Here is a 13,680-nt window from a genome sequence, read left to right as displayed (position 1 = left end):
GAGAAGGAAGTGGTCCAAGACCGGCTAAACCACCCCAAGCCCAGCATGGTGTCTATTGAGCGGAACACCAAGCAAAACACTGCCGCAGCAGTATGCAATGCGGGGGGTGGGGGGTGGGGTCGGGGGGCACCTTCAACTACATAGAGGATAGCAAAGATCATCACAATGCCAGCCACCAGGGCCAACTACTGCCCACTACTTCTTTTTTTTTTCCCCTGCTTTTTCTCCCCAAATCCCCCCAGTACATTGTTGTATATTTTAGTTGTGGGTCCTTCTAGATGTGGCATGTGGGACGCTGCCTCAGAGTGGCCTGATGAGTGGTGCCATGTCCACGCCCAGGATCTGAACCAGCGAAACCCTGGGCTGCAGAAGCAGAGCACGCCTCCACCACGGGGCCGGCCCAGCCCGCTACTTCTTGATATCAGAGCCACCAAAGAAAACAACAGTCAAGAACTGGATGGAACAGCATTTTTATTCACAGAGAAGAGACAGAGCAAGATCAGCTCGAATAGTGTGCATCAGTCCCTCATGGCTAGCGGGTGCTCCCTGGCAGCCAAAGGCCTATGAGTGTCCCTCTAGCAGGACCCCTCCCCCTCCCCCATGGAGTCTGAAATACTGAAAGGGAGGGCGTGCCCCAGGGCTAATGACAGACATGCTTAAGCAGAACAAAGGAGCACACACTGAGTCTGAAACAGGGAAGGATATCCCCATACAAGGTGATAAGCCTGGTACAGGCTGTGAGGGCTCTTTGTCTATTGGTAAGGAAGTGTTCCAGGCCCAAGGCCCATTCTTATGTGGCCGGGCAGGGCTTGAAAGACTGAGCAGGAGACTGCTCTTCCCAACGGTGTCCACTACAGAGGACATGCCCAGTAAATCTTTGCTAAGGGATTTAAATCCTATTAATTGGAGAGCAGCATGTGAAGCTCTCCCTATCCCCTAAGGTGGACATCACTTCCCCTGGGCCCGACTAGCATCCTGCTGCTGGTGCTTTCAAGACTAGAGCTGAGATGCCACAGTATCATACAGTGGATTTAGGGAAGGAAAACAATGAAAGTAAACTTACTGAAAACGATGAGGGGTATCTAACTTGTTACTTCACACTTACCAGTTCATTTTTCAGTTCTCACTTTGATGAGCAAGTTTGCAGAGCATTTCTCATGATCATATACACCCAATGTAAATATTGGAAATACCACCTTTAATTCCACCCCTAGTCTCTGTTCACCTGAGGCATCAGGCAAAGGAAACTAGAGCATCTTAGATAAATGCCTTGAGACCAGTGACATCTAATCAGGGTCTCTAGCGAGATTTCTCCCCTGAGTTTTGTCATGTGAGCAAAAGGGAAGAAGGTGGGTTGGGCCATAAGTCCGAATTTTAGGCTATTTTGAGGTAGGTTTTATTTTTTTCAATCCATATGGGAAATAAAACTGCTAACAACTAAGTTGAACTAAATTCTCTCTCTTTTAAATATTCTCAAGTGTCCTGCTATGTCCTCTGCAAAAATGGTTATATTATTAATTTGGCTAAACTACTTAGTAAAAAAAAATAAGTGTATATACTAAAAATCAGAGAATTATACACTTTAAAGGGTAAATTTTATGTGAATTACATCTCAAGAAAAAAAGGCAAAAGTAATGAGAATATTAATACACACATATAAAAGAAAGAATACCTCTCTTCTCCAAAAAAGTGATGAGAAAACTTATCCAAATCTGTCCACATGTATCTCCGGAGTGCCTACTGTTGGCTGCGCCTGTGCTTTTTAGAAAGCACTGACCTAGGTATTCCAGATGCTCTTACACAGGCAAATGCAGATGAGCCAGCTTGCCCAAGGCCTTGACAGCTAGGTAATGACACATTAGAGCTTACATTCGAACCCACGACTCCCTGACTTACAACCCCCTGATCTGAGTCACTATGGGTCACTGCCCCCCCGAGAGCAGAGAAGGGAGTGGTCCCCAAGCATCCACCGGCAACGCAACAATTCCAGCCCCTGTCCTCGACATCCTCCGCCGGCGCAGACGGTTCGCCCCACCGCCCGGGAAGGAGCCCAGCACAGTTAGACCGTCCGCGAGCCTGCGGTAACCCGAGGCTCAACATCGAGGCGCAGAACCGGAGGTCAAGCCTAAGCGCCGAGAGAACCCTAGCGTCCCGCCGGCCGGCCTACCTCCCCAGCCCGAGCGGAAACCCGCACACGCGCGAGGATAGCGCGGAAGCGGCGCAGAGCTGGATCTGAGAGCGGCGGGGGCCGGCGGGGGCCTGCGGGGGCCTGCCACACCTCGCCCGCCCGGCTGCCCGCAGAGTTGGCGACCATCAATGCTGCTGGGGGCCTTCCGGGGACGGGCTGTCCTGGGCCTGCGCGGCGGGGCTGGGCCGTGCGGGGCAGCCGGGCCGGCGGCTGGGAGCTGGCCGCATGGCCCCCGGCTCGGGACCGGCCCCGCGGACAGGTGGCCGGGGTGGCGGGCAGGCAGCGCGCCGGGCAGCCCTCGGCCGGCGGCCATGGCGGCGGCGCTGGGAGCGCGCGGGGCGACGCGGCTCTTGTTGGCGGCACTGCGAGGCCGGAGCCCGAGCCTCGCGGCCATGGTGAGTGCCCAGGGCCCGCGGTGCGGGAGGAGGGCGAGGCCCGCGGCGCCGACTGAGGGGCGCGAGGCGCCGGCAGGTCCCGAAGTGGGCCCGGCTTTCGGCCTCGGACTCTGGGCAGCCACGTTTTGGGCACCGGGCACTTGCCCACGCGCTGGCCGGAGACCGGGGTGTCCTCAGCATCTTCCGGTTTCCCTTGGCTTAAAAGCCCCTCGTAGTCTACGAAATTGCCAACCGGAAAACAAACGAGGACGAGATTTGTTTAAAAAAAAAAAAGTAATTATGAAAAGTAATTATAAAAGTATTTGATGCTTAGGGTCACTTGATGTGACTAGAGGTGCTGTTCGGTCCTCTAGATTGTACGCTCGCTGAGAGCAGGGACCGTCTCCGTCGCGGGGCGCTCGCTATAAACCAGGTGACTGAATGTTGAGTTAACTGATTTGTTTTGGTGTTAACTTTTGGAGGAATTATTAATAAATTATCTTTTTTGGTGACACATGTCTTCTTTCCTCTTCTGAGGCGCGTTCGGTCGGTTTTCCTGTTTTACAAATCAGTATATTGGGGCCAATGAACTTGAGGGAAAGTTTTAGCACGCAGCGCCATCTAGTGGGAAGATGGTGCATTAAACTCACCGTTTCATTTTCCTAAGGTGCAGCAAAGGCCCATTTGGCAGTTTGAAATTCTTTAATAGAGGAAATTTAAAATAGTTCGATGAAGGAGTAAGATAAACACTCTGCTTCGTGGCCATTAAGGTGAGAACACAAGTGCTTACTGTCACCTAGGTGTGTCCCAAGGTGTGCCACTACCCACGGTTCTGGTGATCAAGTAAAATTATGGGGTTTGGGGAGGAATGAGCAAATACGTGATTGGAATGGCTGCCACGTGCCAGGCTCTATGCTGAGTGCCCGCCTTCATATTCAAGATCCCTTTAAGCCTTTGAAAAAATCTCAGCAGGTAGATATTGGAATATCCCCACTATGGACATGAGGAGGCTCAGTGATTTTTCAGCATCCCACAGCTAAAAGTAACAAAGCTAGGTCTTGAATCAACTTTACTATCTCCAAATCCTCTGCTTTTGCCTGTCCCTCCCCCCAACTCCCACAGAAAAAAATTAAACCCACCACAAAGTGTTGTGCAGAGGGTGTATCCCCAAGGGAACCATTTGTGTTATGTAGCTGAACTGGCTCCGTTTCACTGTCCTGGACACAATCCCTGTTTCTGGGCAGATGTCTTTGATGAGCACAGAGTGACCTCCTTGGGGATGTGGATTGCAGAGGAAAACAGCCCAGCACATTCTACAGACTCCAGGTGACTGCTGCATTACCCACAGCACAGTTAATAGTTTTCTTTGCAACTGCTCAGTGTGGACACAGATGGTTCCATTTCTTTCCCAAAATACTGTGAATTAACTTAAAATATTTAAGTGTTTGATAAGAATTTTAGACTATTTCCTATAATAGGTATTTGTGTGAAATTTTTCAGAACCATCATTGTAAAACTAGTAACAGGTATTTTGTTTCTTAATAGTAAATGGTTTTTGATAACAAGCCTTTAATATTTTTATTTAATTAAGAGGTATTTTCATTTTTCTCTTTTGTTAGTTGTGGGGAAGGGTAGCTGACCTAGCAAGGAAGAGAAACTAGAAAATTGGTTCATTACATTTTTTTCCCCTCTTCATAGAATAAGTTGTCTTTAAGTTTACTTATTTTGCCCTCTTAATTACATTAATGTCAGTGATACAAGGGTTTAGGATTTCTGAAGTGGGAGTGGGTTGTAGTGTCATGGTGGAGGATTCACCTCAGCCCCTGCTTGCTCTTTGATGAGAGGCCCTCATGTTAGTTCAGTCTTTCTGGGTGACAGTCCCTCTCTCACCTGAGCCTACAGTAGCCCTGCAAAGAGGTAAGGCAGGAGGTGTTGGTTGGCATTTATGCTGGAATAAGAACGAAGCTCTTCTCACTTTTACTAGAGTGTCCTTCTCTCTCTGACCATGACGTTTAGAGTTCTTTCAGTTAAAAAGCAAATAGCGTGGGAAATGTGGGCCTGTTAACAAACAGAACTCTGGATTTGTGAATTTTATCACCAGAGGGAGTAGGAACAAGGTGGACGGTGCACACAGTGCTCTGGCCAGACTGTGGAGGGAGTGTGTCTTACTGGGACCCTGAGAAAACTCACTGCACTAAGGCAAGGGCTTTTCACCTGTAGTCTAGAGAGGCTGTGGACCCCCAGAAGTTGTTATACAAAATCCTATGTAAATGTGCATTTGTTTTTCCTTTCTGGGGATTGGTTTTCATCAGATCTGAAAGGGTACAGTGAACTCACATAGTTAAGACTCATGTGAGGAAGCAGTGAAGGCCACTAAGGTGGTGCAGGACCTTCCGAAGAGCAGTAGGCCAGGCGCTTAGAGCCCTGAGTTCTAATCCTGGTCCTGCCAGTGGACTTTCAGGGATTCCTGGGGTGGGTGTGTTTACTTCAGTTTCTCAAGTCCTAGAATGCTGGCCATTGGTAATGGTCATTGGTAAGAACGGCCAGTGGTGGTGATAAATCTCAGTTGTATCGATAATAAACCAGAGAAACTGAATTGTGAAGTCTGAGGCAGTGGTGAGGGCTGGCGAGGCAACATACCAGGGAGGCAGCTTATTTTGTACAGAGCTAACCGTGTTTGTGTGTATTTTTTGAGAAATTTGTATTTTGAGAACAAAGGAACCAAAGATGGTTGGAAATTGTTGCTTTTAAGACTTTTTTCCTGCATCTCTACATAACGTAAAGAACTGTAAGTTTGTTTGAGTTTAACTAAACCTCTACATTTCAGATATTAAGTGTGATGTTTCCATAGTCAGCAGACGCTCACCGGTTGACAGCAGAGGAGAGGACCCAAGTTATACTTGATCTTAAAGCAGCAGGATGGTCGGAATTAAGTGAGAGAGACGCCATCTACAAAGAGTTTTCCTTCAAAAATTTTAATCAGGTAATTATTACATGTTCTTGCTAATGCCATGGTCTATTTTTGTCACCTTAGGCTGTAACTCTTTCTAATACTACTGGTTGTCTGGTCCCGTGTGGATCCAGGATCCAAATCCTCTCTTCCTCAAGAATTCAGTGATGGGGGCCAGCCTAGTGGTGCAGCGGTTAAGTTCGCACGTTCCGCTTTGTCGGCCCAGGGTTCGCCAGTTCAGATCCCGGGTGCGGACATGGCACTGCTCGGCAAGCCATGCTGTGGTAGGCGTCCCACATATAAAGCAGAGAAAGATGGGCATGGATGTTAGCTCAGGGCCAGTCTTCCTCAACAAAAAGAGGATGATTGGCGGCAGATGTTAGCTCAGGGCTAATCTTCCTCAAAAAATGAGGAAAGAATTCAGTGATAGGTACTCCATCCTTCTTGACAGGTGCTGCCTCCACTGGGTGATTCTCAGCTCCAGGGGAAGGGGATGGTTTGTATGATTTGGAAAATCAAATTCTGAAACCACTATTGCTTTGATTTGGTGTTGGTTAGGATATTTAGTTCCTTTTCAAATTCTAAATACATTCAAATGGAGTGTGAGCTTGTGTGTTTATCAGAAGGGGGCATGTATAAAATGGTTGAGAAACCTACACCTGCTTGACTGATTTCCCCTACTTTTCTTAGATGGTTGTTGAGTTTTCTTTCTCCCTGTAGTTGTATGTCTGTCTCCAAATCATCTCCCAAGGTGCACCCTCTTCTCTGATTGGCTCATTTTCCCCAAGCCCCATAGCCCAATTGAAGCTTTGCTTAAAAGCTGACCTCCCCGTTGGACACTCAGCCGTAACAAGGTAACTGTTGCACTAGGGCCCCACCTTGTTTAGAGAGTCATCTCTGATGACTTCCCCTTCAGTTCTTACTCCATTGCATTTATGTAAGGTCAGTGCTTTTGACTATTTCACGTTTGTTCAGTTAGTTTGGCAATCCTCTGGACAGATTTATTGTTTTTATTTATATTAGGTGTCAGCATCTAGAAGGCAGAGACCGTGTTTGCTTAAATAACTCTCTCTTGTACTTAACAGTTCTGGGTACAAAACCGGCATTTGATAAATGCAGACATTGATTACAGTGTTTGCTAGTTTCTGGAAGGGTGTGTGAAGACCAGATTTCCACCAGAGAAACTTCTGACATGTTTTCCTAGTAAATGCCGTTGGCTCCGCTGAGCTGCATGCCCTGTTCTGCTCTCCGTCCATCTGGCTGCCAGCCTTCCACGGTGAGGCTCCAGCTTCTGAGGAAAGTGGACCACGCTGACTCCCTGGCCCTGCTGCCCCATGTGCTCGACAGCTCTTGTCAGGGGCTTAGCACTCCGTGGCTGGTGGCAGGGAATCCCATTGGTACAGTAAGCTTGTGTATAAGCTCTAGGTAGCATTTTCCAAGCTTATTAAAATTCTTACATGTGTACAGCCTGACTTCTTTAAGCCTGGGCTAATTTATTGGGCTTGAACATGTGGCTTAAAGTACTTGAGTAGTGTTGCCTTAGGCTCTGCCCATGAGTCAGTCCTTCAGCCCCTCTCTAACCTTGTGCTTAGGGTGACTTTTGGAAATGGAAGGGAAGGGAAGCTGTACCGGGCATCCTTGATTAATTGTAACATTATTCACCAGGACATTTAATTAACTTGACTTTTTTTTTTTTTTCCTTCACCCGCTTTTAGGAGAAAGAGGCAGATGATAAAATCAGCGGATGTCAGGGAATGTATCAGAGAACCAGCACTGAGATTGTGTGCTGGGATCAGTTTTCCAGCCAGGCTCGTATGACTTCTGCCTGTACATAACCTGTAATGGCAACTGAGTCATGACAACTGTCAGTGCCCACCAGCCAAAGACCACCAGGAACATACCAGTAGTTGAATAAGCTGGGGTTATTGTTTGTTGCAGCAAGTGAGAACGGACACCATAGGGAACTGTGGGCATCTCAGGGAGACAGTGTTAGAAAGACTTATTACAGGATTTGGACTTGTATTAGTAATTTTGGAGGGTTTTTAAGGAATTAGGGTTTTGCTCCGGATTGGATGCTGTCAGAAAATGAGTAATTCTGTAATTCAGTATTTTAATAAATACTACCTATAGGGAAAACAGACTACAGTGGGGCCAAAGCTGAAATTGATAAAGAAGCAATAGTCACTTGTTAGCCAGGAGTGGGATATGTATAGTATTTTATGTTTTGGGCAGTGTTCATGTTTTGTCTGTGTTCAGTTATCATTACAGAGTGGTCTTAGTTCTGTCTTAATCCATCATGGTCACAGAGTGGCCTTGTCTGATGTTTATGTACAACATCAAGGCCCAGGAGTGAGTGCCAGGCCAGCTCCTAGTAACACCAAGCCCTAGTTGGCAGTCCCAGGCCAGCTTCCATGTGCCAGGGGCTGCTTTTCTCTTTCTTACAACTGATCTATGCAGTGGTGACCCTCTGCCAGTGACAGGGCCTCACTTAGCTTTCATTTAGGACAGAAAGTCTGTTGCTTTTTATTATAAAACAGTCATATAAAACATTAAAATATGATGTAAATAAAAACAATTTCCCATTTTAACTACTTTCATCTTTTGTCTATTCTCTTCTAGTCTTTCTTGATTAGGTATAGTTTGTTTATTTATTTATTTATTTTGATGAAGATTAGCCCTGAGCTAACTCCTGCCAATCCTCCTCTTTTTGCTGAGGAGGCCTGGCCCTGAGCTAACATCTGTGCCCATCTTCCTCTACTTTATATGTGGGACGCCTACCACAGCATGGCTTGCCAGGCAGTGCCATGTCTGCACCCGGGATCCGAACTGGCGAACCCCAGGCTACCAAAGTGGAACTTGTGCACTTAACCACTGTGCCGCCAGGCTGGCCCCTGATTAGGTATAGTTTATTCACAATGTGGCGATTGTACATGCAGTTAAAATTTTTTTTTTTAAAGATTTTATTTTTTCCTTTTTCTCCCCAAAGCCCCCTGGTACATGGTTGTATATTCTTCATTGTGGGTCCTTCTAGTTGTGGCATGTGGGATGCTGCCTCAGCGTGGTTTGATGAGCAGTGCCATGTCTGCGCCCAGGATTGGAACCAACAAAACACTGGGCCGCCTGCAGCGGAGCGCGCGAACTTAGCCACTCGGCCACGGGGTCAGCCCCCTGCAGTTAAAATTTTTAAACATTAATTTTTACTGTAAAAGTAATACTCATTAACTCAAAAAAATATTAAGCATCTTCTCTGTGCCAGTTAGTATTCTAAGCTCATGTTGCTCCCCTTCTAGTGGTGAAGATAGACAATAAACAAATGAATACATAATAGAATTTGGGGTAGTGATAAGTGCCATAGAGAGGAATAAACTGGGATATTGGAATGGAGAGTAATGGAGGGGTGAGCACACTATTTAAGATGGATTGGTCTGGAAAGGCCTCGCTGGGGAGGGGACATCTGAGGCCTGAATAATGTGAAGGAGCTCAGCATGTGAAGACCCAAAGGAAGAGCATTCCAGGAGGAGAGAACAGCAAGTACAAAATTCCTGGGACGCGAATGATCTTAGCATGATTGAGGAGGAGCCAGAAGGCCAGTGTTCTGGAATGGTCAGGAAGGAGAAGAGACTGGTAGGAGACGAGGCTGAAGAGAGGGAGGGGCCAGAGCACTGGAACTTTGTGGGCGTGGTGAGGAGTTTGGATTTTGTCCTATGAAGGAAAGCTATTGGAGAATTTCAAGCAGAGAAATGCCATGATTTGGTTTATGTTCTAAAAAGATCACCCTGGCTGTTCTGCTGTGAACTGATGGTAGGAGGCAAGAGTGGAAGCACACAGACTATATAGGGTACTGTTGCAGTAGGCTAGTCAAAAGATGATGGGAGACTATGGAGGTAGCAGTAGAGTAGAGAGAAATGTAGGATTCCTCATATATTTGAAGATAGAACAATCAAGACTTGCTGTTAGATTGGGTGTGGGGGAAGGGAAGGTAAAGGATGATCCCAAAATTTTGGTTCAAGCTATAAGGTGAAGGGTGATACACTGGTATCATTTACTGAGTTGGGGGACATGGGGTGGAGGGTGGGGTAGGGAATTAACAATCCTGTTTTGGATATGTCAAGTTTGAGATACTTATTAGTCACTCAAATGGCGATATCAAGTCAGCAGTTGGCTATATGAGGTTTGAGCTCAGGCTGGAGATGTCAGTTTGAGAGTTGTCAGGGGATAATTGGGAGAGCACAGTCCTGGATCATCAAGAGAATGCAGGGACGAATGGACAGATGGAGGCACAGGGTAGGGTATGTCCATTGTAATAGGAAAGAAGGCAGAGTATATGCATATAGATGCATGTAGGTTGCTGCATTTGTCCAGAGAAGAGGAGGTAATTCTCTCCTGATTGCTTCTATTTTTTTAGTGAGGTCATCAATTGAGAATGAGTAGGTCTGGAGGGAGGAGTGTTGGAGATTTGGGAAGATAGGAAAAGGAGTGGAATAGTCATCTTGGAGATAGAGACTAAGACAGTGAACTAACCAGAGAAATGTGGCCGGTTGCTGAGCAGTTCTCAGAGTCACTGGAGATTTATGGTCAAACCTTTGAAGTGGAGATTTTGTGTTTTGTCCAGCCATGTTTAGGGGCTTAGGCACAGGCTTGAAGTAGGTGCAGAGTAGGGCTTAACAAGGGCTGAACTTTTGCTAAATGAGTGCAATGGACAAACAGAGGGGCAAGGGAAATAAGGTCGTGTGTAGGAGAGGGAGTAACACCATGGTAAGCTGGTAAGGAGGGAAGTACAGCTGTGATGTGGGGGATGGAGAGTGAAGAGTGGGAGTATGGTTAATATAATCTTTTTGGAGGGCAATTGGGCAGTGTCTGTCAACTTTTAAAATGCACATACCCATTCTCCTAATCTAGAAGTTTATCTTCTAGATATAGTCCTGAATGTATGCAAAATGGATATGTGAAGATGTTCCTTATAGCCCGGTGGGCCTACAATTTTTTATTGTGTGCAGGCATTTCCAGGTGCATGTGCACATCTTGGTAAGATCTTGCTGCAACCCTGCTGTTAGTGGGAGTTAGGGAAGACCCTCTGTGCACCATGTGCTCCTGGCAGTGGCAGCACCTTTCCTGGCCTCAACTCTATAAACTGGAGGGAGCCACCATCAGAACTGGTCCCCTCTCTCCCTTAAGAGAGTTCAGCCCACACTGGGTGTTACATATATTTTTTTTCAGTCTTTGCTGAACATATAGGTAAAAAATACATTCTGTTTCGTTTGCTCAATAGGTTATGAACATTTTTCAGTTCTTTTTTTCCTGAAGATTTGCCTTGAGCTAACATCTGCTTCCAATCTTCCTCTTTTTGTATATGAGCCACTACCACAGCATGGCTACTGACAGACGAGTGGTGTAGGTCTGTGCCCAGGAACTGAATCCAGGCCGCCAAAGTGGAGTGTGCTGAACTTAACCACTAGGCCACCAGGGCTGGCCTCGTTTTTCAGTTCTTTATGTAGTCTTTTCATTTTACTTTAATCTTCAGGAGTAAGATTACATTTGGTTTGCTGTTACAGATTTTAAATGGTTTGCGTATGTAGAGTGTGTGAAATAGTATCACAAGTTTGCTTTAGAATTAATTTTTTTTGTTACTATAGAAAATGAACCATATATTTTAGAAACATTTTCAGTGACCCTGGATGAAAAACCTATTTCTCAAAGCTTTGGGTTATTCTAGGTTTTGCTATAATCATAAATAGCCAGCAAAATACATTTGAACTTTTTTTTCTCTTAGAGGTTTTATTCCAAGATATGGTTAGTTCCAAATAGTCCACATTCATTTGATAGCTCAGATGGGTGCAAATACTTAACAGATTATAAATGCAAAAATTCCCAAGGGATTCTAACAGCGTAGGTGGATGCTGTGGCCATAGGTTTTGGTTGCTGTTGGTCCACTGTCTCTCCTTGGTGGTGGATGGCACTGACCTGCAGTGTGCTGTGGGTTGGTGGGCCGTGCGATGCTGATGGTGAGTCTCGGTGAGCAGTCAGAGCGTGGCAGTGCCAGGACCCGAGGCAGGAAGTTTCCACACTGGGAGTGCTGTGATTCTGGCAGGGTGGGGTTGGCATTTGTAAAGGAGTTTTTGTTTTTTTCTGTTCATGAAGACATAAAGAGGGAGAGATCTCTAAGTGACGTATAAATTTATTTGTAGGTATTTGGCAACTGCGGAGTGACTGCATTAAAAGAATAAAATGCCAGTTAGAAATGTGAGTGTGACCATACTATAAAGATAAATTTTGTTAGGTATTGTCATATATAGGGACAAGTGGGAAGCTTACAAAATCAGGAAAGTTTTAGCTTTGGAAGTAGGTGTAGCAGGTGAGGCTTTGGAACCCAGGAAACAGCTGCTCCAGATGCCAGCAGGTGGAGCTCTGCAGGGCAGGAACCCAGACTGGCCAGGCAGTGACACAACCCTCTGGGAAGGCTGTCCCCATTCTCTCACTGCTGGATACTGGGACTACCCTTGTTCAGCATGGAAACAAACTTAGTATCAGGAATAAGTAGGCAGTGGTGGTAGGGCACCTGCCCTGGTTTGGTACCTTTTGGGTGAATGAAGAATTCTGGGTAGCGGATGTAAGGAGTTTCCAATTGGCGATGGAGAGCACTTTTGACTCAGGAGAAAGGGACAGAGCTTTGTGGGAAAGAACTGTAGTTCCTGCATTCCTGGAGTAGCTCCTGTACCTTGTCTCTGCTTCCTTAGGCGGGGCATTCGATTTTGTTAGATTAAATCCTATGAACTGGCTGATATTCAGCCAGTTTTGACCTATAGAAATGGCACTTTTACATGGTCTAATAGCTTGTCAAAATGTAGCATCTCATGCAGGGCAAGGTACAAACTTTATTTTTTCTACATCTTGTTCATCACATTTTGGTTGCTGTAGCTGCTGCCATTAAAAGGATTCTGGAGCTGGAGTGGGGAGTGGGGAGGGGCCTTCTGAATGGCCTAGGCCATGGCGGTGATGGTGGTGGTGGTGGGGTTCTGTGCATCTAACAGCAATAGTACCATACGTGAGTTTGGGGTTTGTGAAATGTTTCCCTTCCTATGCCTGGAGCTCCTGCTGTAGAGCAGTTGAAAGTTACTGTTGCTTACTTAGTTTATAAAAATGTTTTATTGAGGAATTTGATAATAGGCTTATGGTTAACATTTTGAAACACTTAGTGAAGTCAAAGGCTTGATGATACCAGAAGAAAGACAACTGTTCATGAAAATCTTAACAGTCCTCTGTAGGATATGGGCCTCAGCAGCTGTTACTGTGAACGAATCAGTTCAAGTTTTATTGTTTATTGTCATGCACCAAAATTTGGTGCACATCAAAGTTATGAGTCAGTAATGCAATAATATGAATGTCACTTCTGAGCACGCTTGAAAGCAGATACTTACTCTGCTGTTGAGGGTAGGGAAGCCGTCCCAGAGAGGATGTTCCCAAAGCTGAGGCTAATGCACGTGTGTCTCGGAGCCAGGTAGTGAAAATTTGTTTGGTTATCACACACAGTAGCTTGTGCTTAATATGTGCTCACTGATGGGCTTTGTAACCACAGCCAAGTGGAAACCTGAGGAAGTGTCCATAGTTGTCATTGGAATGGGTAGTAGACACTCACATTTTAGCCAACTGTACCTAAAATTTGAGAAGCGAATAAAAGTATCTGTGTGGTGTATTCGTGTTGGTGTTCACTTTGGAGTCATCCTGGAGTTCCAGGGAGCCCTGGGCAGGACCATCCTGATGTTGTCAGGTGGTACCAGGCACATCAGTGTTGGTGTCCACCAGGGTAGGGAAATGAGAGCCTAAAATGTTATCATTTGGAGTCTTGCTGCTGCTGTTTATGTCATACAATAGGTTTAGACCTGATGTGTATTCGTAAAAACACGTGCAATAGATAGACGAGGGGAAATGTAAAACAGGTGTCAAAATACAAATATGACACCACGCTGCAGTGTGAAAATGCTATGGTCATTACACCGTCCTTTAATAAAAATGGACTTTTAACTGCATCGTTTTTTCTTAGTCGTATAGTAAATCTTCTGTTTACAGAACTTAGCCTGAGTATTTTGTGAAAGTCAAACAGCCAAGAAATATAATTTCCTCAACAGTCTTTGTCTTGCCCTTATACAGATGGCGTAAAATCAGGTGTGTAA

The 13,680-nt window shown here is 45.8% G+C and overlaps 1 protein-coding gene across 4 annotated transcripts in view; it reads left to right on the top strand.

Annotated features, from left to right (window-relative positions):
- The first annotated feature begins 2,219 nt into the window (after positions 1 to 2,219).
- The window catches only part of PCBD2 (pterin-4 alpha-carbinolamine dehydratase 2), a 46,984-nt gene continuing 35,523 nt past the window's right edge, over positions 2,220 to 13,680 (top strand). Inside the window, exons 1-2 of one of the 4 annotated variants that reach the window (XM_070234291.1) lie at positions 2,220 to 2,583; positions 5,414 to 5,545. In XM_070234291.1, coding sequence (XP_070090392.1) covers positions 2,317 to 2,583; positions 5,414 to 5,545 — 399 coding nt within the window. In that variant the 5' untranslated portion in view covers positions 2,220 to 2,316. Of the gene's footprint in view, positions 2,584 to 5,389; positions 5,546 to 13,680 lie in introns of all 4 variants that reach the window. The other 3 variants (XM_023617671.2, XM_014730670.3, XM_070234292.1) reach the window with 3 other exon arrangements.

The sequence above is a fragment of the Equus caballus genome, chromosome 14 (assembly GCF_041296265.1).
Source record: "Equus caballus isolate H_3958 breed thoroughbred chromosome 14, TB-T2T, whole genome shotgun sequence".
Taxonomy (NCBI): domain Eukaryota; kingdom Metazoa; phylum Chordata; class Mammalia; order Perissodactyla; family Equidae; genus Equus; species Equus caballus.
This window is presented reverse-complemented; position numbering and strand designations above follow the sequence as displayed.